Source organism: Geospiza fortis, unplaced genomic scaffold, assembly GCF_000277835.1.
Source record: "Geospiza fortis unplaced genomic scaffold, GeoFor_1.0 scaffold286, whole genome shotgun sequence".
NCBI classification, from domain to species: domain Eukaryota; kingdom Metazoa; phylum Chordata; class Aves; order Passeriformes; family Thraupidae; genus Geospiza; species Geospiza fortis.
The window spans coordinates 843835-870497 of NW_005054444.1; the positions used below are offsets into that span (position 1 = coordinate 843835).

At 43.2% G+C, this 26663-nt stretch overlaps 1 protein-coding gene across 1 annotated transcript in view; it reads left to right on the forward strand.

The window, feature by feature from the left end:
• The first annotated feature begins 6594 nt into the window (after window positions 1-6594).
• The window catches only part of LOC102034966 (alpha-2-macroglobulin), a 42445-nt gene continuing 22376 nt past the window's right edge, over window positions 6595-26663 (forward strand). Inside the window, exons 1-17 of the mRNA XM_031062276.1 lie at window positions 6595-6894; window positions 10905-11088; window positions 11782-11938; window positions 12509-12561; window positions 13242-13262; window positions 15990-16158; window positions 18077-18161; window positions 18869-18992; window positions 19719-19833; window positions 19960-20069; window positions 20475-20636; window positions 20903-21130; window positions 22419-22482; window positions 23716-23858; window positions 24203-24352; window positions 24564-24734; window positions 25462-25555. Coding sequence (XP_030918136.1) covers window positions 6653-6894; window positions 10905-11088; window positions 11782-11938; window positions 12509-12561; window positions 13242-13262; window positions 15990-16158; window positions 18077-18161; window positions 18869-18992; window positions 19719-19833; window positions 19960-20069; window positions 20475-20636; window positions 20903-21130; window positions 22419-22482; window positions 23716-23858; window positions 24203-24352; window positions 24564-24734; window positions 25462-25555 — 2272 coding nt within the window. The 5' untranslated portion in view covers window positions 6595-6652. The remainder of the gene's footprint in view (window positions 6895-10904; window positions 11089-11781; window positions 11939-12508; window positions 12562-13241; window positions 13263-15989; window positions 16159-18076; window positions 18162-18868; window positions 18993-19718; window positions 19834-19959; window positions 20070-20474; window positions 20637-20902; window positions 21131-22418; window positions 22483-23715; window positions 23859-24202; window positions 24353-24563; window positions 24735-25461; window positions 25556-26663) is intronic.

Consider the following 26663-nt stretch of genomic DNA (forward strand, 5'->3'; position numbering starts at 1 on the left):
GAATTTAAGTGCAAACTGCTCAGGTGCCGAGGGCTAACATCCAGCCAAGGGCTAGGATGTGTTTCGACAGGATCCATTCCACCAGGAGATTTGCTAATGGCTGCGTGCGGGTTTGCTTTTTTTTCCCGGTGAAAATTAATCATCAGGCCAACGGAGGATATTCCTCTCCCCAAAATATTTTTTTTTTTCTCTCAAAGTGCACTAAAAAATTTGATTTTTAGTACTCCATAGGGCTTGCCATGCAGGGTATGCATGATACTGATATTATAAAAAGCCACTTTCTTAAGTTCCACAGACCAGGAATTTGTGGGACATTAAATGGGTTTGGATACATTTCTGATCTCCATGCAGAATGTCAAAATTAAAACATCACTGCCAGCAGGAGGAAAAGGAGGAAAGCAAGAAAGGCTGTGAATTTTGCATTCCTGACACAGCCCACATTATAGCAACTGACTTGATTTACATGAGCATCAGGCTGGACTAAAGCAAGAGAAATCAATACTTATGGTAACAAGGTTGAAAAGGAGAGCAGACTGAGTGGATGTGAAGACAGGGTGTATATCTTCCTGAGGAATGTAAGGCCAATTAAGTTAAGGCTTCAGCATCTCACATGGAACTCATAAAAATCTCCTCAGGTCTGGCTAAATATGTTATTCTGTTCTGCTGAACATAGTTTCCTGGGAAGAAGCAAGGTCCTGGGAAAAAAAAATAAAGCGCATTTTTATCATACTTTTGAAATCTTATCTTCCTGTTAGGTCAAACCTGCCTATTAAAACATGAAATACTCATTTCCCACTGCACTCTCTTCCTTTGCATACTGAAAATGTAATGTTTGTTGCCCAATTTTATCCTTCAGCTCAAACATATAATTGCTCATTGCAGTCAGATCTAATAAATATCCCATGCTCACACTCTCCCTCCAGATTTTTACATCTAGATCATGTCTCCCTGTCTTCCACTCCCACAGGGAACAGCAATATTTTTTAAAACATATTCCAACACCTCCAAGGTGTCTGGAACCTTGCTGTCATGTTTCAGCTCTAGGTTTTGTGCCACACACCTGAAACTGAAGCAAGTATATTAATTGTGGGCTGAATGAGCCAGGGACACCCACCAGCCTGAATGTCTTCCTCTGCCATCTGATAATCCTGAGGTGCCAGGGATCTGGGGAGTGTTCCGGGCCTCAGAGGGTAGAATTACTGTAATTTTTTAGACATATAGACTAAGCAAACTGTGTTGTCCAAGTGTGATAAAATCAGGCTCACTGGCCCAAGAGCTGCTATGAGGTACCATACTGCTGCCAACTCAAAGGCACATGCACTGGCTTTCTGTGCTTGGTATTGCACATCTCACTTTAAAAAAGCTGAAACTGTTGTGCAGGATATTGGACTGGGTCAGCAACACTACAATAAATGGGAAACTCCCAGCTTCACTGTGGGTGTCTGCCAGTGTCCTTGTACCTGCTGTAGATGTCCTATGTGTCCATGCATGGCTCTGCTAGAAGTACATTAAAAGCTGTTCTGAAATGCAATTTTTATTGATAAAAAGTGTTAATGAAGTATAATCACGTCACAGTGTCTTTTACTGAAGTGCTCTGTCAAGCTTACTTCCCTTTTGTGTTATGTAATTCTTTGTAGAGTTTAATTGCACCGTGGGAATTGATTTGCTGCTCATGTGGAGCCCACACTCAAGGATCTGAAAAAGGCTGATGTTATGGCCTAATTAAGAAGAAGAACCCTAACGACCATACCTACTTTGAAAAGTGAACATAAATGCTTTTACAGTAGAAGATGAGTGTCATCCATAGTGCAGGCAGTAGGATGCAAAATCTAGGGAAAAAATGGGTCTCTCCAGAAAAATAAGTTCTAGTGTAGAAGCATTCTCTTGCTTTGGCCCCTCAAATGCTTAGCTAGTGTCAGACAAAGGAGTCCTCAGTTCTGGGAGTTTGGTTGCTCCATCTTTTGACTCAAACCCTCTGTGATCCCCTCAGTGTCACAGGCAATAGTGCCAAGCTATTAGACAACATAAGCTGCAGCAAGACCTCACCTGTATGATTTAGCTGTTCAGGTCTTCTTCTCAGCACCTGCATCAAATGTGGAGTGTGAGTAATGGCCAACCAATTCAATGATCAGAGAAGGCCAGAAATGTGTCAGAAGACCCTTCAACCAACAAATGACAATGTCAAATTTCTCTGAGGAAGCAACTCAGCTTTGTTCTCTGATTATTTCTTTGTTGAGTCATTTGTACCTGGTGGACAATTAGGGAGGTAGGGCTTTGTCTGCACTGAAGTGTCCCCCATCATCTGATTCATCAGCCAGGTGACACAGAATTGTGGTCACATCTCTGGCACCACTGACTGTGAAACCCCAAATGTCAGAGAATGACTTCCCGAGGAACATCACTCATACATTTGAATTTTTTTATTCAGAGCAACAATGAAAAGTTTCCTCAAGGATTTTTCAAGTGGAAAAGCAACACAGTGTAAGCTAATCCTGTAGCTCACAGCAAGAGAAAGCTTCTTTCTGCTTTACCTAGTAAAGGGTCACCTTTTGAGGGTCAAGAAAATCCTAAAAGCAAGGCATTACATTGAATACAGGACCTAATAGTCTCCTTCAAGGGAACGTCTCATTCTTCCCCTTTCTGATACTCCTTCAGCTCAGCACACTGATCTCCTTTCTGGCACACCACTGCTCCTGCTGGGCAAACCAGGATCTCCCCTAAGAACATGATTTGAGCAGGGCTTCTGCACCCCATGTTGTCACACTGTGTGTATATAACCTGTCAGATGGGAGATTTTAAAAAGTCCTGTTTGAGAGGGAAGAGAGACATATGAACCAGGCAGTCAAAGGCGAAGGGGATAAAAATCACCACTGGCTATGACAGGATTCCATGCATGCTGCTAAAGTGCTAACCTCACACATTTTTTCAGCCTCCTACCCTTTGACTCACTGCCCATAGGGAGGCTAAGGCTGGGTTATTACTGGAAGCAATTGCATAACTGTGCCAGATGTTTTCTGCTTCACTTCCCTCGAAGTGATAAGCTCTAGGTCCCACCAGTTCCCCTTGCTGTCCTTGCTCTCAAGGCAAGGTGTGTCCCCAAGGTGTGTGCCAAGGTGAAGCACATCTGGGAAGCCCTGTGCACTGACTGTGGGATGCACAGCTGGCTCTCCCTTCAGAGCCCATGGCTGCTCAGGAGATGTCTTGTCCTGTTCCCAGGACAGGCTCTGTAGCAGGACACTGTGTTGAAAAGGTTCCTGATAAATGGTGTGTTCTCCAGCTGTGTTACACTGCTCATACACGTTCCCCCGACTGAAATATCAGCTCTGCCCTGCCTAGCAAGTTGGAACAGAACAAAGCAGAGGTGCAGGGGAAAGGATTAAATGTGACAATATCTGATTTCCTTGCCTCATGCTCCACTAGGACTTTCTTATTTGGTTTTCCTATAGCATCCTCTATCTCAAAATCCTGGACAAACACACGAGCTGAGCCCCAGCTCCTGTCTTCACTGGGAAAAGACTCATGTCTTGGGTATCAAAATTCTGGCTTAGCTGTAGCACAGAGAGCCCAATGGCCTTGCATCATGTCACCCAGCAGGGCAGGAACCGAGCTGAGCACAAAGCCCTTCCCCCTGGCCACCTCAGCTCCCACAGATGGCCCTGGGACAGAGGAGAGGAGCAAGAGCCCCTGCACACCTCTCAGCAGGTGGGTGTTACACCAGGTGGGTACAGCATGGGTGCAGGGAGGCGACATTGGCACAGCCTTCTGCTGCCTTCTTCCAGCAGCCTGCCAGAGGGAGGCAGTGACTTGGAGTTTTACTGTTTTATAGCTAAGTGAACTTTAAATCTAAATGGGGGAAATCTCTGAAATGCCTACACACTATGAATATCAGGGGTTTTCTCTACACTGGCACTTCTGCTCATGGCCTTGTGCTATGAAGTATGGATGGTGTCTGGGGATGGATGTCTCACGGCACCTGTGGGTGCCTGTTCTGTTGTTACATAGCCCTTGGGAGAAACACTCTTTTTCCTTCCATGTGCTTATTGTTTCTCTGTATGAATCTTGGCCTATTTACCTTTGCTCCTGCCACTGTGCACCTCTGAGGAAAACCTGGCTCCAACACTGTTCAACCTGACTTGAACATAATCTCAGGGCCAGCAGAAGAACCTTCATGAGATGCCTGTACCTGAGGAGAGAGGTCGTCCGGACACTAACTTTACAGCTGAAGCTAAACAGAAAGTCTATATGCATTTAATATATCTCTTTATATGGTAAATTTTTATCTGAAGAGTCATAGGACTCAAAAAAAAGCATAATTGATTGACCTGAGTGCTGGTCAGAGACATATTTATAAATGTTTTTGCTTTTTCTACCCCCCTTCTTGGCAAAATTCTGAATACTACAAAAGCATAAATTAAAATAGCTTGTCATTTATTACTGCATCAGGGATTACCTTCAATTCTCTGTAATATCCAAAAATATCTGCTAACATGTGAGCAGTTTCCTGTTTACACACTTTAAAATTATTAGAGATCGTTCACTAGTTACCTTAGAGGGATTTTATAATGGGATTTCAACAATTTATCCTACTCTGTGTGTGCTGTGTACTGTAAGTATCAAACAGACACACTGTGGATTTCTCATGCCTGAGGGTAAATAACCTTGTTTATAGCCTTTTTTACAGCATACAGTATAAATTTCTTCTAAGGCAAGACCAAATTTATATATACTGCGGATGTTTGTTATAACATAGCTGAGAAAGACAGAAAACCTCTAAATACCTTGTATATGGCTTACCCTACAGATGGCCACCTCACATCACGCAAAATATGGTCACAGGACCATTTATAAAATTCAGCTACCAATCTGGTTTGCAATTTAATCTACAAAGTGCATTAAAATGAAAATAATTCATTGATGGTTTTGCCATGCCTGAATTTAGTCATTTGTTCATATGACACCTCAGAAATATGAGTTATATTTGACAGCCCAGCTGTCCATGTCTGGGAAAGGCAGTTCATCTGCTGTCAGGCCCTTCTCTCAGGTTAAATTATTCAACAAGCAACTAAAGTGGATAATCTTTATTCATTCTGACATTTCCAGTTTCATTTGAAGTTTAGCTGATGAAGCCATTTTATGGTATTTAATTTCATTGTGTATCTTCCTGTTCCTGCTTGGTACAACTTGTAAAATGTTCATATTGTCTGAGGTTTTTTTAATAGATGACCTTCCCTTCACTGTAGTCTGTGAAACATTTTGTCTCCTATACAATGAGAAACCCCTTCTTATGTCTTTGGGAGTTGCTATTATTCCTATTGGTTTATCTAAGTACTTTTTCCTGTCATACTTTTTTGTCATACGAAATAAATTGCTTTGGGTTTGTTTGCTTTTGCTTTTTCTCAGGCTGCGAAAACTAATATCATAATTTGGATTTCCTTTAAAATAACAATACCGATGTTTGTGGGGTTTTTTTTCCCTGTAATATCTTTTCTGCCTTTAGCTGAACAGCTAATACAATTTGTTAACTGGAGCTGTTCATATAAGTCTTGGGTTTTACAGTGAGTTTTTCCTCACCTGTCACCACACAAAGCTGCTGGCATTAAGGAGAGACATTCCTTTGCTAGAGCTGCTGGTTTCCAACAGGAGTTCTTAGGTGAAAGTGCATGGACCACCTTAGGCATGATACCAGTGTCTTCAAGAAATGTTTCCACAGCTTTTTCTTTTCACACATGCCTGTTCTTCAAAGCCAAAAGTTAAAGTTCACTTTATTGCTTGGCTTTGGCCTTGAGGGTTGAGCATTGTGCTACATCCTTGAGGAGACTGAACAGGATCATATTAGAGAAACAAGTGTCTTTCTTGGGATTATTTACCTTTGGTGGCAGAGGTACCAAACCTTCTTTAAGACTTCTGGAACAGACAAGGATTCCCACATATAAAAGTGTTGTGAAAGTACAGAGAGTATTTGCACCCAACCACAGACACCTTTTCTTCCTGCAATTGCAGTCAGCAGCAAGCCACTCTGCTTTTGGACAATTGGCAATCACCTACAAAGCTAGAAAATAGAAACTGAAAAGAAATCAGAGGAAACTATACCAGAATTGGGCTAAAGTGATTAAAATTACACAGCTCAATATCTTATTTTGTTTTCAAGGGAAAATGTGTTTTCTACAGTGATATAAACTTGGAGATGTAGGACACATCAAATTTTTGTGTCATCTTTGCCAGGCAAAGCAGTGAGGACTGTAAGACTTGGAGGAAACTTTGCAGAATGAGACATGCTGTGACTGGAATTCATCAATATTCATGATGGCCCATATTAACTTATTAATTTCACCTTCTGTGTCAGTCATTCCAACTCAAAACAATATATTTTAAAGTGCTGATGAAGAGGAACTGTGAAGGAAATATTGTGGAAATTTAAATCAGATTGCTGTGATTGGATGCTGCCCACAGGGAATATTACCATGTGCTGAACACAGTTCACATCCCCAACACTGTGGATTTCTGATGGGCTAAGGAAAACAGGGTATGAATCATTCAAAGGTTTCTAATATAAGCATTACCCAAATAAATACCCTTCCCCCACTTTCAGAGCCTCTGGCCAAATACTGTCCCTCTGTTCCAGCTCCTCCTTGCTGCCTCTCCCTGTTTCCGGATGGGCCCTGGCCCCCAGCCCTTATCTCCTCCAGCCCCTGGGCTGTTTGCAGAGAGCAGCTATAAAGAGGCTGACAGAGCACGGAGTGGAGGGGAATTACAAGGTGCAGGAAAACAGCAGCACTGCTTGGCTCAGCACAACCTGCTCTGCACCATGGGGAAGGACAAGCTGCCCAGCAAACCAAACATCTTCCTCCTTCTTCTCTTCTTTCTTCCTGGAAATACTCCTCTCAACACAGAACCGTAAGCTACACGTGTGGAGGGGGGAGGGAGGTCTAAGTGCTCCCTTTTTCCTGCAATTTTCTTCCCACTAATAACCAAGCCCTGAGTTTCCTGCACAGCTCTGACAGTGCCCCCCGCTCCCATCCTGAAATCCCCCAGCTGTCCCTCCCTGGGACCCCTCCCCACCACTATCCCTGCCAGTGGCCTCCTTCCACCCTCCCCAAATATCTGCCCACAGTGCCCGCAGTCCTGCCCTGATAGTCCAAACCTGGATCCTCTCAACACCTTTGCCCAAGTATGTTTCTGCCTCGAAACCTCTCAGGGCCTGGGATGTTGTGGGCGCGATGCCGGGATCCAGGTGCTTACCTTTCCCAAAGTGTCCTTGTTTCAATCACTGAGTTACTTCTCCCCATTCTCCTGTTGCTTTCCAAGCCAGTTCGTTCCCCTTTCTCCTGCCAGTTTGTTTCCCTTGGCAGCCTCAGATGTGCTTGTTCTCGGAGAGATCTGTGACCTAGATTCCCTTCCTGCGGCTCGGGGGCTGGTGCCAGCGCCCTCCCCGGACACCGCGCCAGGGCTGCGCTGCCCGGGAGCGCGGCTGCAGCCTGGGCTCTGCCGGGAGAGGGGCAGCCCGGCACGGCACGGGCAGGCTGGAGTCTGGCATGCCCACCCCAGCCTTGCCCACCGGACAGTGCTGCTCTGAAGCCTCTTGTCTGGGTGGGAGCAGCCCCTCTCTTCATAGCTTGGCTGCCGCTCCCCTTGCTGTGCTGACAGAGGCACGGCTCTCACCAGCACGGCTCCAGCGGTGCTTGCTGCAGAGATTTCATGCCCACGAGCACCGCCACAGCGCTGGCGGAGGGTGCAGCACTACTGCTGCCACTTGCTGTGTGGTCAGGGGTAAAGTTGCCACTGGGTCAGCCTGAAGGACCTTTGACTCATGCTGTACCATCAATCCCTCATTTGTCTGCCCTGTTTGAGTGCTTCTGGGGTGGATCAGCCAAGCAAGTCTGCTTTGGGGTCAGGCAGAGCTCTCTGGTCCTCCTGCAGTTATCTGATTTCCAAGTAATTAAGTAATCTTAATTCATTCTTGCCCAACATCAGGGGAAAGGGAATGAAACCATAATGCTCAGACCTGTGGGGAACATAGAACCATAGACTGGCCTGGGCTGGAAGGAACCTTAGAGATCGCTCAGTTCCAAACCCCCTGCCAAGGACAGGGGCACCTTTCTCTAGACCAGGTTGCTCAGAGCTCCACTCAACCTGGCTTTAAGCATCTCAAGATGGGGTATCCACAGCTTGACTGGGCAATCTGTGCCAGTGCCTCACCAGCCTCACAGTGAAGAAATGTTCTCCCTAATGTCTAATCTAAACCTACTCTCTTTCAGTTTGAATCCTTTCCCCTTGTCCTGTCCCTTGGCAATAGTCTCCCTCCATCTTTCTTGTAGGCTGCTTTTTGTCCCTTAACTGAGCCCCGTTCTGGGAGGGAAGAACAAAGAAAGGCTGAGAGGTGGGAGAGAGAGGGGTGTTGTTGGCATCCCCAGAAGGAGGACAGGAGCCCAGTAGGGAGGCAGTTCTGAGCAGTGAACTGCTAGGTAGCATAGGTACTTTTGCTGTGGGTGCAGGATAGATCAGATGCTGCATACAACACAGAAAGGAAGCAACCCTTGAACTGAAGAAAAAAAAATGAACTTCCAACCAAGACTTGCTCACTGTGCCCTATGCAAGTGGGGGTATCACTGATTTGGGCAGAAATAGCTGCTGCTGTTTCTGCTTCAGAGGTGACAAGCTGGACAGGAGACAAAATTAAGGCTCAGATTGCATATTACAAAAAAATATATTCATCAAGTTAGTGCAGCACCAGAACAGATGACCCAGACAGATGGTAGAAACTTCATCTATGGTGTCCTTCACAAAAGTCCTGTTCCAGGAGGGAAGGTGGGCTTAAAACATCCAGACATCCTTTGTAACCAAAATTTCAATGATTGTGGAAGAATGCAGCCAAAGGTATTTTTCTCCTACTCTGGTTGTGCATGTAAGCTGTTTTACAGTGCAGTGGACATGCTTGGAAGTACTCTGCGTTTGGTCATAAGTGTGAGGCCATAATGACGCTTTAATTGGCAGGTATTGATTTGGGCTGATGATGTTCAATGACTTCTTTGGCTGGGTGCTTGTTCTAGTAACCAGCTGAGAGTCAATACACCAACAGACATTAGTCCACCTTCAGCTACAGCGTTACCTTCTCTGTAGAGACAAACTCACCATTTTTGCCTCAGCCACCATCTCTAGGGTCTCCTATTCCTCCTTGATGTGTGCCTCTGTCAGAGTCACTGCCTCTCTCATCAGAACAGCTCATTGCATGCCGAGGTCTCTTTTGGCAGCCCAGATGCTTTTTGTCCTGGAATGTGTGTATATGGGTTTTGTGACCACAGTTGCTTAAAACACTCATGGTAATCTAATTCATCTGTCTCTTCTAAACAACACATCCCCAAACACCTAAAGAGAGGTCTATAAACAGCATGGTTTATATCTCTGTTTCAAAGGCAAGGAAGCCAGCCTAAGGGGAAGTTCTGCAAGTTGGCCAAAATTTCAGCAGAACAGTGAACAGGAAGAGAAATGAGGCCAAATTCCCCACAAACTAGGTCATGCTGTCCTTTCTGTAGACTGGATGTTATTGTCACGTTGCCAGTGCCACTGACAGGGGACAGGGGGGATGGCATTAGGGGAAGCAGCGTGGGCTGAAGCATTGGTAAGAAGGTTGTGGAAGAAAGGAAACACTGGAGAAAGCAGAGAGTCACAAGCTGTAACTCACTCTCTGGGAGGCTGGAGTTCCCTCCTTTCACAGCTTCTGCAGCAGCACTGGCTGAGCAGAGTTGCCAGCAGGCTCCTCGCTACACTTCACCACAGTGCTGCCTCACGGTGAAGGAAATGCAGGAGCTGCTGGGATCCCATTGCCTCCACAATAGCTTTAGGACTCCCCAGAAAGCTCAGAGCCCAGGAAAAAATGTAGCTCGGGATGGATGCATTTGTATTTGCCCTCTATTCCTTTCTGAACCCTTCCCAACAGTCTGTTACTAATTACTGATTGAGAATTTTCCAAGGCTGACCAACAGTGGTCAAGTCTGAGTGGTAGGAGCTCACTTCTTATATTCCCTTTATGAACAGTTCATTTGCTATTTTTCCTACTCAGTTCTATCATACAAAAAATCTTTTCCACAAATATCTAAGTCAATTTTTAGAATTTTCTTATCCTGCACAATCATGAGAGAATTGTACTTCCAAGATCATTTAGGTATGTACTGGAAAACAGGAGTCTCAACACAAACTCTGGAGGTTTTCACTGGTTCCTACCCCTTCTGCCCTATCTTTCAACCACTTAATCCAGGACAGAATTAATAATTTGATTTATTAGTAAAATGATCCCTTTTATTGAATGGCAGCTTAGTTTAAGGGTCCTCTGTGAGGGACATATCTCAAAGCTCTTTGAAGATGCAAGTACACTTGAGGTGCAATAAAACGCTACACCCCAAAATCCTTTGTGTGCTCATCTTAATAAGGTCCCAAACTGCAAGGACGCACATCTTTGCTCAGCATGTGAAGGATTTGGAAACCTGGATAGGCAAAGACTGGAGGAGTCAGACAAGTGGGTGGGTTTTTTCCTCAACTGTTTTTAGCTAATGCTTTTGAGTCTCAAAAGGAGATTGTGGAATATACAAAATTCAATTAACAGCCTGAAACCTTTCAAACCATCCTAACTCCCTGCTGTGAAGCCAAACAAAACATCCTTTGTAAAGCACTCTCCATTAGCATAGAAATTGTTCCTTCTACTGCAAGCATTTTCCTGCTTTTAGGCTAATTAGTTAGACCGTTTAATATGTATAAACCCAAAATAAAATGAATGCTCATGTTATATGCACTGCAATTCACAGGGATGGCAATGGATTAGGCATGCTGATTTGTTAATTTCCCTTCACTTATTACTGTTGCCTTAAAACCACTTCACATTTCTGATCTTTCTTGCTTCCCTCCCTTCACAGGCAGTACATGGTGCTGGTGCCCTTTCTGATCCAAACAAATTCTCATGAGAAAATCTGTGTTCAGCTGACCTACCTGAACGAGTCTGTGACCCTGAGTGCCACACTCGAGTACCTAGGGGAGAACAGGAGCTTGATTGATGATGTGGTGTCAGAGAAAGATGTGTTCACCTGCATCCCTTTCTCTGTGAGTATCTCATCCTCGTGTGATGGTCTCTTGTGTTTATTGATGTGGGACACTAGATCCAAACAGTCCAGAAATGAGAAATAAGACACACTGCAACCAGAGACCCCTAAGCTAAGTCGAACAAAAGAATTAACTCAGTGTGGATGACTGACTGTGGCAGTCTTACCAGGACTGATTTTCCCCCCATTATCAAATTCTGTATCCCACATGATACTTCTCTGCATGCATGTGTTATAAAGTCTTTTGGAACTTTGACTGACAGAATGTGCCCCATATTTGTTTGATATGAGTAAGCCTGAGATGAAAAATACCAGAGTGGACTGAAAACTGTAGAAGCTGGGGAATTGTTAAAGACAGTGAGGTCCATGAAATCATATGGCTGCTTCTGGAGCTTATTCCCAGTTTTTTACTGCAGAAGGTTGGTTGGTGAGTAATGTAAACAACAGGTTCCATACCCTAATTAATGAATCTGGGTTAATTTTCTTTTTGATAAATCATGTGATGGAATAAGATCAGGTTCAGTATTTCTCTAAGAAAAGTATATAAATGAAGGCAGCAGTTTTTTTCTTGCTCCCTGCACTGAGTCATTTTTGTCCCTTTAGGGAACTTTCTGACCCAGCTAGCACTTCTTCCTTCAGTGCTCAGTGCAATGGGGTGGATCAGTAAAGCAGTTATCCTCGTCATTCTCCTTAGCTCCCAAAATCCAATAGCACATCAGTGGCATTTCTCACTGTGACGGTGACAGGGGACACACTGCGCTTCAAGAGCCGCAAGTCAGTGCTGGTCAAGAATTCTGAGAGCTTGGTCTTCGTCCAGACAGACAAACCCATCTACAAGCCTGGACAGACAGGTACCGGGAATTGGGCTGGTATTGACTCTGACAGCAAAACATCTTAAGGGCTCCATTCTCCAGAGGTGCCATACTTGTATTGAAGTTTTCAGATTTCTTCATAGAGGGATCTAAAGTATTCAGTAAATCTTATTTCTGCCAGCTGAGGTCTAGTTCACTGCACATTCCTAATCTCCGTTCTCCAGGCACAGCATCTCAGCCAGGTGTAGGCTCTGATTCATTCTACTCAAGTAGAGGCACTGATTCATTCTACTCAAGTAGAGGCACAAAACTGGGATGACTGCAAAGCATAGTCTCCCTTGGCTGCACCAGAATCAACAAAGCAGGACAGGCACTCCCAAGAGATAATTCAATTCAGCCAAGACCTGATTATCCTGCTAAATTTATCGCCCCTCACTATCTGCAAGAGAAAGACCCTGAAGTAATTGTTTCTATTACTTAGAGATCTCAATTTAGAGCCTGTTGATCCATGGAATGAGTATGAGTAATAAATTATTGAAACATTGTCATTTCCTGTGATGGCTACAAATTTAACGGTGGAATTTCCTTTTCTTCTGTTACACTCTTCAGTTCAGTTTCGGATCGTCTCTCTGGACAAAGACTTCTACCCGCTGAATGAGAAGGTAGAGCCTTAATTCCTTGTTGCTAGCCAGGAGATTTAATTCTTAAATTAACACCATTGCTGTTATCATCCCGAACCGCTGAAGACAGCTTTTAAAGCATATGATACTCTCTCACACCATGCTTTACCTGTTCCATAATCTATCCTAGGACACATTCTGCCTAAAAAAATCCCCCTTTTCAGAAGCATATAGATGTTTAGAACCAGATTCGCAAATCAATGTATGTGGCTAAGCATGTGGGCAGGGATCTCATTACTGAAAAAATGTGCGGGACAAGTTTCCATGGGTAGTGACAGGTGTGAAGTTGTTTCTGGCAGTGGGTGCAGTCCCACACTTAGAGAGCAGCATGACAAGAACTTGGTTTTATGGAACTGGTCAGGGGTGCAAGCCCACCTTTTGTTTTATTTGACAATCAGTTCCTTATGCAGACAAGTTCTTTGAAAACTTGTGCTTCATCACATCTTCATACAGTGGTAAGACAAAAGGTCAGGGCCCTAAAATATTATAAATAAAATTCCCTTAGCCATCAAGATCCAAGGAAAAAAACAAGTACAGAAAGGGAACAATCCAAAAGACTTCTTAGAAGTTCTTTGTTCTTCTGCCCCTCAGTCCAAATCTGGAAAATAATTCCGTGTGATTAATATTTCTAACATTGATTTTCTTTTGATCTTTCCCCACAGTTTCCCTTTGTCTACGTTCAGGTGAGTGGATAACTACATTATTATTTGCAGAAGAATGTGCAGGCACAGAGCAACCAGTCCACAGCATTGGTGTTTTCAGGCTGAAGGGCAAGGGAAAAATCACAGGCCTGTGACCTTTTCCCTTTGGTTAAAGGAAGGCTGAGTAGCTAGGCATCAAAATAAACTCCAATAATGATTCTTCGAGCTGTAGGATAAAACTAATTAACCATTAAAAGCCATGCTGTGAACAGAACTACACTTGGCAGTGTAGTCTTCCCAGCCAGAACTGGGTCTCTGTCTGCCAAGTGTGGTTGAAATTAGAGACCAGTGTTAAATAAGCTATCAAAACCAAAGAAACAAAATTAAATAGACATCCTTTGTCCTCCCAAGCATGTTCTTTTTGTCTGGCTTTTTTTTTAATGGTTGAACTTCAGTGGCAGGCAAAAGTTAATAGGAAGGATGTTTCAATGATTCAAGCATTCACTTTTTTCAGATGAGACCCCAAAATTTATAATTATTATTTGGGATATCTTCTTTTGAAAAAACTTATGATGAGGGCTTGTGGACAGACCCTGAAATTAGTGTGCGCAAAATTTATTTTGGTTTACACTATTAATGAGTCCTGTGCAGTCAGTCCTTTTACTGTTCCTTGCTGTGTGGGGTTGCTGTGTCCATTCTGCACCATCTCTGTCTAGAGCTGGAGAGTCATCACAACAGAGGTAGGCCAAAACCAGGCTGTGCCCCTTTTTTGTACCCTCTTTTCAGACTGCTGTCACTCTCTCTTCCCATCAACAAACTTTCAAAAAAGAGCTTCAGAGCTGGTGGACCACTGATGATCTGTGAATATTGGAAAAAGAAGAGTAAGACAGTGGGAGGTGTGGATTAGCAGGCTGAGGGGAACATCTCAGAGCTACGTTTTGTTAGGGATGTCCCATGGGGTCCAGGTCCCTTCCCTTTCAGTGAGATGATAGTTTACTGAGTACAGAAATTTAATGAAAGGAGTAAAAACAAATACATCTTCCAGAAATATGTCCTTGCCTAACAAGCTGAATAATTTAATAACCTTTGTGTGTATGTGTCAAAACCATGAAAGCCTTCACTTTTAAATCCCTAGGAAGGCCATCTGTGTTTTCAGCTCTAGTCTGTAAAGCATGGTGTTTGTGCTGCTTAAACCAGCTTGTGTAGGCCTTGTCCTTCATCTTCACCATCCCCTTTCCCTTCCTCAGTGCTCCTTCTCAGGCCAGTACTGCCCTTTGTTTGGATTTCACAGCTGTCTGCAAGACACTCTTGTAGAGGGGGAACTCCTGGGGCAGAAAATTCACCAGATGACTCTAGAGTACTTTCTTCAGCCAGATCAGATCTGTCAGTGCAGTTTACTACGTGATTGCATGAAATTTGGACTGGAAAAGAAAGGTGACAGCCTAAGCATCAGCACCTCTAAGGAAATAAATGTCCGTAAATCCACACCCTGGATGTCACTAATTTATCTTAGTGAAGCACAAAGGCAGAGGTCAGTATGAGTCTGCTACTTCTGAACTATTATCCTGACCTATTGCTTATGTAATTAAAAAAAAAAAATAGAACACCTTTCTGAGGAAGAAAACAAACTGGTTTTCAGGCCTTCCCTATAGATACATCACATAAATGACAGTAAGTTCACAAGCCCAGCCTGAAATGTAAACATTCACTGTAAACATTTTCTTGAATTCCTCTTCTGAGGAAGCCCAGTGGTGTCCCTCACAATAAGTGGTGAACTTTTCAGCAGGGTTGAAACGTGATGATGAAGAGGATTTGGTCAGAGGCATGGGATGCATTTTACCGACTGTGCCACCCTCCCAGGTGGCTTCTTGGCAGCATGGCCCCCTCTTCTGCCCTCTGACTGATGACCTCCAGCTGGGAGAATGCCATTCACATCTCCATTTTTCCTAAGCCCTGAGATAATATCTCAGTGAAGTAAATGCACATAGTCACATACCTTGAGTCACACACCTATCTAGAGTAAATAAACTTTTGGTGACAGCCAAGGTACAAGGATGCATTAAACTACGCAGAACCACTGTGCTGTATCAGTGACTTCTACAAGAAATTTGGGGCTGAGGGGATTAATTATTGATGGTCAGTTGATAATGAGCAATACACAAATGTAGTAGTGGTGAGACTTCAGCTCCAGCATTAGGAGCATGGAGACACAAAGGAGGGCTCTCAGCTGGATCCCTATATGTGGGAGTATACTTTCCTCTGTTCCTGTCACCATTCCCCCACCCAACCACAAGCTTAGGACTCTTATACATGTACATTTCTCAGTCCCATAGGTAAGTCAGGTGTCTGATTCCTCAGCAGATTGTTTATTGGTACTTCAGCAGTCTTCATTCCAGCCAGGAGAAAACCAAAACTTTTGCATGCTGTATGGCCAGTCAAGAAAGCTGAAACTTCCTCCTTTTCTCCATGTGCTATACTTCTGATCCCGGTTCTGTTCCCTTCTGTTACCCTACCAGTCTGCCTTGCCTGGTTTCCTGGCCCCATCCTTTGCAGGTACAGCTGAGGGGGAGAAAACACAAAAGTGTTTAAAAGCTTTCTTGCATGCAAGTTATGCAGAATTGGCAGGTAAGTACTTTCAGAACCTCACAGACTGTTGAATAATTACAGATAGGTATTTCCCAGCTGGAATGTGCGTGCACTGGGCACTGCACTGTTCTGTCCCTGGCACTCTCCTGTACTGTCTTGTGACACTGTTACCCTCACCTGCAGGATCCCCAGAGGAACCGTGTGTACCAGTGGCAAGGGGTGGAACTTGAAACAGGCTTTACACAGCTCTCCTTCCCCCTCACCTCAGATCCCATTCAAGGCTTCTACAAAATAGTTGTGCAGAAGAGCATCTCATCCCATGTGGAGCACTCCTTCAGTGTGGAGGAATTTGGTAAGGGGAGGAATTTGACAGTAATGCCTTTTACTGTGACTACTAAGTTTGGAATTTCCTGGGAACAGCATGGAGAAGGGAGGGACAGAATATAACAGGCAATGGGATTCATAGGGGCTGAGCCAGAATGTGCTAAGTATCAGAAGTGACTGCTGACTTCACGGCATCTCTGCGACCTGCCCAAGCTTGTATTTGCTCAAACTGCTCTGGGGAGCACAGGACATGCCAGAATTCCTGTGTATGGCTTGTGGCGCCAATTTCAGCTGGCTTTGTCTCAGTTTATTCCAGTCCAGCAGCTTGTTGCAAGTAGCACTAGATATGAATGTAAGAGATGACAATATTTTGGTGACTCTATTTTGCTTGTCTCATCATCTGCATAAGGTCTCCTTCTCCATTCGTAGTCCTCTCTATTTTTGCTCTTCCTTGTTTCTGTGAAAGCTTAGAAAACATGTTTGGTAGAAAACTTGTGATTGAAGAACAATCCATGAATGTTACAAAAAGACTGCTAGGAGAGACTGAGTGAGGAGAAATGTGCTGCTGCAGGGAGCCTTTTAACCCTCAGCTCTCTAACAAAGCTTCTTGGGTCATCGTAGGTGTGTATTCTGACCATAGGTGTAGATGTGTATTCTGACCATAGATGTGCATTCTGACTGTAGTGCACATTTGAGGAGGCTGATTGGCCAGTGCTTCACATTCCCCAGGCTTTCCACTGACTCTGCATGAAGACCAGATGTTTATTCCAGAAACAGCAGATCCATTGATCAGGACCTGCTGTTTCTGGAATATGCAGCCCATAGATTGCCATTGAAGTCCATGAGAGATGGCTTATTTGGCTTCGAGTCAGGAATGGTAAATAATTTCACCATAAACCAGGCTATAGGCTTCAATCTGCCATGGTGACAGATGGCCTGTTCCTTGTCCCCTCAAGACCATTCTGAATGCCCCACAAAATCAAAAATGTTAAGTCCCATTGTTAGCCTCCCCCTAAACTGATTTTTCTTTCCTTTGTTCTTTAGTCTTTTTCGTATTAATCTCTCCTATTGCTATTTCTCTTAAAATCTTTTGAGGAAATGCACCCTGGGGTTGAAACATTGAGCCTCGCCTCCCATCTTAGAGGCAAATTTGTGTCTAAACTGTATAACTCAGGGTTATTTCCTGGATGTGCACCCACTCTGCTGTTATTTCCTCGCACTGTGAAAAAATCCCTCAGCTGCACCACCTGGAAGCAGAACATTACATGCTTCAGTCCAGTCCTGGGCATGAGGAGTTGGAGGTGTAAGGCTGCAGGATGCAATATGGGAAGAGGGATGTAATTTAATATGTAAAAAAAAAGTAAAAAAATATGTATTTTACTTGTGCTCCTTTATATTGGGTTTAGTGCTGCCTTTTCCGCTTGAAAATATAGATCTGAGAGCCTGTGGCTAGATTCACTTGAACTCTGTGGGTATGCAGGACAATATCCCATGGTGCATCATAGTGAGCCTAGGAGCAACTCTGCATCTCCAGAGCAGTAATAATCAGCCAAGAGAATCGATGATTTGGGGCATTTCAATGTGGTAAATTACAAAGGTGGTGAATGTGCTGCTCCAAGTCCCACCTGCAAATTATGCATTGTGAAGACACCACGCAGGACCAGTGTGTCCCTGTGCATGGACTCAGGTGAGGGATCTGCTCAGCTGTCTGGAGCCACATAAGCCCATGCTGCCAATAAGGCAAGGTAAAGACTACAAACTTCCTTAATTGCCTTTGAACCCAAACAGTGGTGAAGGCTGAGAAAACCTATGGAAGGGGTAGAGATAAATACTGGAGACCACAGGGAGGGTCATATGAAGATGATCCTGGCTCTGTGCTTGGGTTGCTGTGTAGCACACAACTCTTATTCACTCTTCTCATACCAGACTTTCTTTCTTCCATCTAGTGCTGCCCAGGTTCGAGGTCCTGGTGAAGGTCCCAAAGATGATCACTATTAAGGACAACGAGCTTCCAGTGTCTGTCTGTGGTCTGTGAGTCACAGAGCTCCAGTAAATCTCTCTTGCTTATCCTTCACTCTTGATCCTTTTTGCTGAGGACCAAAAGTGCTCAGGGAGGGTTTTTAAACTTTTTCCAGGCATGTAGTGAACACTTATTTCATTCTGTCAGTCCTGAACCTGCCGTTTGGCCTGAACAGTCAAAGTGAAGGGTCTTCCTTGTGTTCCTTAAAAGATTATGTCAAACAAATCTGCATCTTTCTCTTCCCAGTTTATTTCACATTTTCTCTTTCTGTCTTTACATTTCTTCAGTTAGAGCTTCTCTGCCAATGCTGAATTCTCAAATACTCCAAGATGCCAGATCAGACATCATTTAACTTGGTGACAATAACCCAGCATTCTCATTTTTAACTCATAAATCACACCTTCTGAGTACCTGGTTGTCTTTCCATTTCTTCATTAAACCCTGAGCAGTTTGTAATCACAAACGCTCCTGCCTGAAATAATTTTCTGAAGTCAACCTTTTTCTGCAGAGATGCCCCACCGAGAACAGGATGAATGTATCTTCCATGGATGATGGAAGAATCTCACTATGGAAGTGATGGAAATCATTAAAATGTCAGATTAGTCAGCCTTTCAGAAGTATTGGGAAATCATCCACAGAGGGCTTTAAGGAGATGTGTCTGTCTGACTGTGCCCGATTGTCTCCCTATCTGATACATTGTTTAACACACTGTGATTAGGTACACCTATGGGAAACCTGTTCCTGGTTTGGTGAATGTCCAAGTATGCCGGAAATTTTCCCAGTCTGCTTCAAGTTGTTACGGAAAAGAAACAGAATCTGTGTGTGAAGAATTCACTAGGCGGGTGAGTCCCAAGATCAAAACATAGTGGTTTTTCTGAAGGTTAATGGGCCATCTTGTCTCAAGAAAGATCAAATATGTTGGCTGGGAGAGAGCAGGGCATTAGAGATAGCATTCTCTCTAGGGAAAAGCAAAGAATCTCAGAGGAAGGCATTCTTAACAGAGAGATCATTTAGCTGGAAACAGAGCTGATGATGAAAACCTGATCCCATTGAAACCAGTGACAAACCTCCAGCTGCCAGCCATGAGGTCTTTGCTATTGTTCCGCAAACTGAGAAAAGAATCTTTGAAGGAATTTTCTAACTGTGAGAGGGACTGACTGTGAGCAAGGAGCAAAGATGAGGAGAAAACAAGAAGGCTGAGAACAAGGAACAAAGATGAGGTGGCATTGTATATGGGTCAAGTACAGGAGAAAGAGCAACAGGACAAAGAGAGAAGACAATGGAAGAAACAGGAAGAAAAACAGAACTAAGTCAGGAGGGAATTAACAAGGAAACCAGTGTGGCCCTTAGAAAACTGTGTGTCAGGTACCTCACAGAACACAGAAAATACTGGTGGATGAAACGCTAGGAAACAGGCTGAACACAAGTTTTTGAAGACAACCCTTGAAGAAATTCCGGAATTTCATGAACAGAAGTCAAGCATGTTGGGTTTGGGGTATCTATTCTCATTCCTCAATGCACAAACTTTGTTCACAGAATTTCAATTTTCTCTCCAATCCCTCGCTTAGGCAGATGCTCGTGGGTGTGTTTCTGGTGTGGTGAGGACCAAGGTGTTTCAGCTCCTACGCAAGGGATATGAGATGAACATTGAGGTACAAGGCAAAATCACAGAAGATGGCACAGGTATGTAGGACACAAAGAAGGCAAGGTGATGGCATGCATAACAGGACCAACTGGCAAACACAAGGAAGGTGGGGTAACATGACTAGAAATTCATTAATAATCCCTCTTTACTGTGCTCTGTTGCAGGAATTGAGATGACTGGAACAGGCTCCTGTGGTATCACATCCACCATGAGCAAAATCCACTTTGACCTGTTGGACTATGTGTACAAACCAGGGATCCCACTCTTTGGGACGGTAGGGAACTTCTGAGACCCTGGGCAATGAGTGGCGCAGCAAACACACAAGTGCACAATCCCATCAGATGGAGTCATGGGGTGTGTGGGTTACATGGTTCAAGAGGCAGGTGATACATAGTGGAAGTCCCAAATGAAGCTGGCCAGGGAAGTTAAAACTACTGAGGAACTAAGGATCCTAATAGATAATTTCCATGGGCTGACTGGGTTGTTTTGCTGAGAATTTTCTTAGTTGTACCCTCAGACAACTCAGGGCACGCCTCACGCATTTCCACATTCTTTTCCTTTGTTCTTGTATCAAGAAATATCCTGCCTGGCAAGGAGGAAAAGAGGGAAGAGGATGTATTACTTGTCAATTGCTTTTTGTTGCTAGTCTAAAACCTGAAGTTTGCTATTGCTTTGTTAGGTGAAGCTGGTCGATGGCACTGATGCTCCACTTGCCAATGAAACCATCACAATTACTGTGGGTGGAAACAAATACAAAGGGAATTACACTACAGATGAGCAGGGACGATCCTGGTTTTCCATAGACACTACCAGCTTCACAGAACTCTCCCTGGAAATCCGAGTGAGTGTCAGAGACAGGGGTAAGCCTCTGTCTTTCTCTTCAACAGGGGAAGTGTCTGTCCATGGATTATCAGTCTTTTCTGACAATTGGAAAGTAAGGCAATTTTCTTGGTGGGTCACCTCACTTCTTTGTGTCTTCTCTGCATGTTATCCACAATCTCCTAAGCATGCAAAATACAGAACATATCCAGAGTTTTTCTGTAGACTTTTATGTGGCTTTTATACCTGTATTTGTTTGGCTATGAACCTTTTATTCATCCTTCTCAGGCAGAGCATAAACCTGAACTGAACTGTTACGACAGTGACTGGATGACACCGTCCTACGAGCATACCACACGCAGAGTGACTCGCTCTTACTCCCTCAGTAAGAGCTTCCTCAAAATTGAGCCAAAGCCTGAGACACTAAGCTGTGGCTCCTCAGCAGAGGTCCAGGTGCACTATATCTTCACACCAGAGGCCATGGGGGAGCAGAAGAAAATTGTCATTTATTATTTGGTAAGACACATTTGGGGTTACTTTGATCTATGGCCACAGAAAGTAGTGTGTAACCTCTAGCTGTGTTCCATGATGAGCAACCAGAGCGCTGCTAGATGGCCAGTAATGATGGAGAGCATTTGAAATGGAAACCTCCAATAGTGCAACCCAAATACACTTCGCTAATCTTTCTCTTTTCTGTCTCTTCTGTGTGCAGAATTTTGGGAGACCACAGTAATTGGAACAGACTGTAACATGCTGGCATTAAGAACTATGAATTTGTTAATTTTGGGGTTCGGAGAAGAGAGACTAATTGAACTGTGACAAAACAATGACATGTCAGTCTCTTTTGGGAGAAGAGGAATATTCAAATGAATATCCAAATAGGATGTCTTTCTCCCTAAATTTGGTTTTCTGGTTATCCCATTTAATGACACTAGCAGAGAAGACAAGAGTAGCTTTGGAGAACAATAAAAATACCAGTAAAGCAGACACTTCAGTTCTGGTGGACTGCACAGAACATCAGGGGACTTAGACTGATATTAAAAAAAATAGAAACCTGTGCTAGACATGTCTATGTGCTTATTTTCAAGACTTCTAACAAATTCATGGTAGGACAATATACTCGTTTACCCAGTTGCCTGGGAAAATTGATTTTAAGTATGTGTGTACAGCGGGTAAACAAACAGTGAGAAACTTCCTTTTTTACAGATGTGGATCCCACATCTTGAAATTGAAATATGGTGTTATGGAATAAATATTCCATATCAAAAGTAACTGAATAAAAAGCATTTTTGACTGTGCAAAAGGAAACTTTTTCTAGAAATGAGGGAATTACAGGAAGCATTTGGGCTATTGCCTACTGTCTGACTTCAGGTACCTTAGTCAAGCTCGTATTCTTTGCAGCTCGTGGTCTTCTGTCCCAACTTAGTGCAGTTAAAACTAATCCTGGTGAAATTTTTCTTCATACTGTTTCACAATGCGACTGAGAGAGGAATGAGGAGACTTTTTGATGTCCAATCTGTTCCAAATTGTTAGAAATGTGCAGATGACTCCCAGAGTTATGTATGGTTCAATGCATTTGAACCTGATCTATATATGTAATATATATAAAAGCAAAGATATGTATGATCAATGTGACGCTCCTAGGAGCAAATATTTCTGTCTCCAAAGACCCAGTAAATTCCAGTCTGGCACTCATTGACCATCTTCTTGGTGTTGCTCACACTCTTACAATTAACCCAGTGAACGTTCCTTCCCCTTTCAACACTGGAAACAACAATTCCAGGAAGATTTCTCTGTTACACAGGTGATGGCCAAGGGACAAATCGAATTAGCTGACACCCATGATCTGACTGTGAATCCTGGAGATGGTGAGCAGATCTATGCCTTTTTAGCGTTTCTGATGGTAATTTGGGGCAGAGGGGATGTAGGTAAATTACTTCAATTCAAACACTGAATTTAACATTTTGTTCAAACTTTGCGTGTAATGTTTGAATTTTCAAAATTAAGCCTTTTTATATGACGTGGCTTTGGTTAGTTTTGTTTTCTCTGAGTTCCAACAGGTGCTAATTTTTTAATGAGAAAATGTTAGAAAATTCAACCAAAAATAAGTATAATATTTTGGCCACTTCATAAAACCAGCGCTTTCTGATGGTCACTCTACCCTATTCTGATTGTGGATGCTTACCAGTGTTGTGAGACTCACATGTACAACAAGCAGGAAGAGCAGGAAGAGCCTCCATTTCTTTGTGTCTCTCATTTCCCCTATTTTTTTTTATTATTCCTGCCTTGTAAGCATGCAAACACATGCATATCTATATTCTAATCAACACATTTAAATTTATTCACATAAATGTCCAAGATTACACATTTCAGTACCAGAGACTGTGATGCAACTTTAAATGTCTTTTGAAAATGAGAAGAGGGAAACATTTTGTAAGTCTGTGAGAAGGAGTTGCACTGCAGTGGATATAAACAGATTATGGCAGTAAAAGGTCTCATGTGCTGTACAAAGTTCTGTATCCTCACTAGGAGCAGTGACTGAACTGCCACCCAGGCTGGTCCCAAGGGATGTTGTGTCACCTTGTCCAGATTGTGACATAAAGCTCAGGCCCTGATAGAGTTTTCCAGCACAGAGGGGCATTTTCTATTGTGTTTGGAGCAGTAGTTAGGTGTTCAGATAAGTGTTTGCTTAGCAGTAACCTTGCAAGTTATTCTTTCAGCCACCCTGCAACCTTGACTGCTGTCACCCTTTGCAACAGTTATGTTACTTTTTTTGCCTCTACTATTTTTTTTGTAGATCTTGGAGCTTGAGAGGAAAGAAAGGGTTGGGAACATCAAGAAATCATGCCACATGTTAAGTGGGGAGAATCTAGTATGCAGGGAGAGGCCCTCCAAACTCATGAGTTTTGTCAATTCACAATCAGTCTTTGAACGCAGGCATCTTCAGTAGCAGCCATAAATTTTAGTCATGTGTCAGTTTGCCAGCCTCTGATAACTAAAAATGTTCATCAGGAGTGAACTTGACTTTTTTTATCTGGGGAAGGCAAATGCACATAGTGGAACCCCTCGCATATTGAATAGCCTTTTGGTCTCTCTGTCAGCTTCTGGGACATTTCGGCTGAGCTTCCCTGTCAAGGCAGCAATTGCTCCCGTGGCACAGATGCTTGTGTACACCACTTCACCCAGTGGGGAAGTCATTGCCAGTTCACAGGATTTCCAGGTGGAAATGTGCCTCCCCAATAAAGTGAGTACAAATCATGGTTTATGCAACCCATGTTTGTCTTGTGGACAGCAGCTCAGTTTAGATTTCCAGAATGAAGGCAGAATTCACAATGGGTTCATGAAATGTTCTGACCTGATGTTGACTGAGGATTGGTGACCAGAATAAGCTACAAAGTTATGAAAATTTTAAAAAGTGGAGCAAGACAGAAACAAAAAGAGAATCACTCATCCTTACTAATTACAATGATCAAAGATGAATATCCATTAGACACTAGCCAATTTCAGTTCACACAGCTAGAAGTGTCAGAATCATGATGTAACAGCATCTGGAAAAATGGTTGCTTGAACGTCCTTTTGGATTTGCAGGTGAGATTGAGTTTTGCACCCAAGGAAGGTCTTCCTGCTTCCAACACACACCTGCAACTCCACACCTCTCCAAGATCCCTGTGTGCCCTCCGTGCAGTGGACAAGAGTGTTCTCCTTATGAAGCCTGAAAATGAGCTTTCTCCCAGCTCTGTGAGTCTTGGCTACTTTTGGTAACGAGCAAGTACAAGAACCAAGCAAGCCCTCACTAACAGCACTATAGACATGGGGCTATGTATTTTTACAGTTGTGTTCCTTGCACTTGCTTTTTAGAAGCTGGCATTTACCAGTGGAGTGCTAGGTTGTGTCTGTCCCTGTAAGTGGTGATCTGCTGCATTGTTCCCTGTTATTTGCATTTCTCCAGGTGTATCAACTTCTTCCACTAAAGGAAAGCCAGGGTTATAGCTTCAGGGAATACTACTTGGAAGAAGACAATGTCAATCCATGTGTGTCACTTGACAATCTGTCATTAAATGGATTTCTCTACATACCCATTTCTTCTGATGGCGAAGGGGATGCCTACGACATTCTCAAAGTAAGCACCAGCCTTTCATTTTTGTCTTTTGTTCCCTTTTTTAATTCAGTCTCCTCTCTTCTTCTCACCTGCCCTGAAGGGCTTTTTAATAAAATGATAAGCTCATTTGCTGTAAACTTGCTCATGTTTGTATGCAAGAAAATAACCAGGCCCAGTTCCCACATCTACTTAGCCCATGAACAGTAACTGAGTGCTTCTCTAAACCATTAAAATTTTGAAAGGTCTCCTCATAGTACAGACGGCTGCAAATGGGCTTGGATAAGGCAACAGACCTGAAAAATTACCTCGAGTGGCATAATATTAGAAATTTCTCATTCCCTCATGTTTTCTTTCTCTGGTTTAAATATGTCTTTGTTAAAGTATCAGTTAATTTGATAACCCATAAATCCACACATATGCACCCAAAGTGTCCCATACAAAGTTTTTTGGATACCCTCCCTCCAGTGCATTCCACACATGCCATTTTCATGCAGGCAGCAGTCCCCAAGGCAGGCCTGTGGCCTTACCTTTCCATCCGATCATGCCAGGATTTAGCCTTAGTATGAGAATACCACGATAGAGACTCCACATCTGTGTCAAACCACCCTATCTGGAATTTACATACAAGCCCTTATTATTCTGATCAATACCAGACTTAGGTAGATCCATTCTTGACATATTAAATAAAGTTTATTTTCAAACCATTTTTTTGCATATTTTTTTGTTCTTCTTTCTCTTTGTTTACTAGGAATTGGGCTTAAAAGTCTTCACTAGCAGCAAGATCCATAAGCCTGAACTCTGCGAGCATTACCCAGAACACATGATGGAAAGGAGTTACAGTGGTTCTAGTACCTTTTTGGTTTTACCTCTCACACAACCTCCTAAAATTCACCACCCTGCTTCTTTCCTTCCCTCTTTTAATCTTTGCATATTAATTACACAGGCAGATCTGATTGCGTTCAGATATGCTGACCTAATTCAGGATCCCTCCCTTCTGGACCTAGTCCTGAAATATGAAACTGATTCACCTCTGCCTGCATCTTCCCAGGCAGCCAGATGTGCCTGGCTAGAGCTGTGTGTGCTTGGTGACCCATGCCATGCCTGCAGCAGCAGAGGGCCTGTAGGCACTAAAGGAGTCTTTCAGCACAAAGTAATGGGTTTTTTCCTTTCAGATCTGAGTCCAGCTATGAAAAACTAAAAAAGGGGCATCTGCTTCTAGGCAGCCACATTCTTAGAATAGCTAGAGGAACAACTAGGGTAAAAGTGGGCCAAGACAAATGAGAAAGTGGTACAATCCCGTGGTTCAATATTTTATCACTGGGGGCTGAGAAATTTGGTTCTGTTCCCAGTTTCCCCATTTACATGACTGTAAGGGGCTAGGTAGGTTATGTCACTTCTCTGTAGGTTCAGTGACTGTGAAGATAGAGAGAATGATGTTGCTTTTTTTTGCTGGCTTTCTTAAACAGATCTGAGATTAGAAAGACTATATAAAAGACTCATCTATATCACTTCCAGTTACTGACTTTTATGGCACAGTACTGCAGCTCCAATTAAACAATTGTAGCTTTTGGTCCAGTGACAGCTTCTAGCCTCTTAGTCATAAGGATCAGATCTTTGGTTTTGAAATGGAGGGTTTGTCATCAGAGTATGGCTCAAGACAGCTGTCTGCTTTGAGAAGATGTAAAGTCTTCTAAGCCTGCTGGAAAAGCCTTTTGTAAGGCACAACATTATGCAAGACTGTGAGATGGCCAGAGATGCTAAGACCCATGTTCACTTTTAAAAAATTCCTAGATGGAGGGCTAAGTGTGGCTTCTGTTTCTAGTCATGTATAAATGCAATCAGTTCTTCAACCAGATTATTAAACTGTGTGCCATGGTAATATTTGGGGACAGTAATCTTCAAATTTGATTCTGTATTGCTATAGAAATATGCCCTCATCACATCATCAAT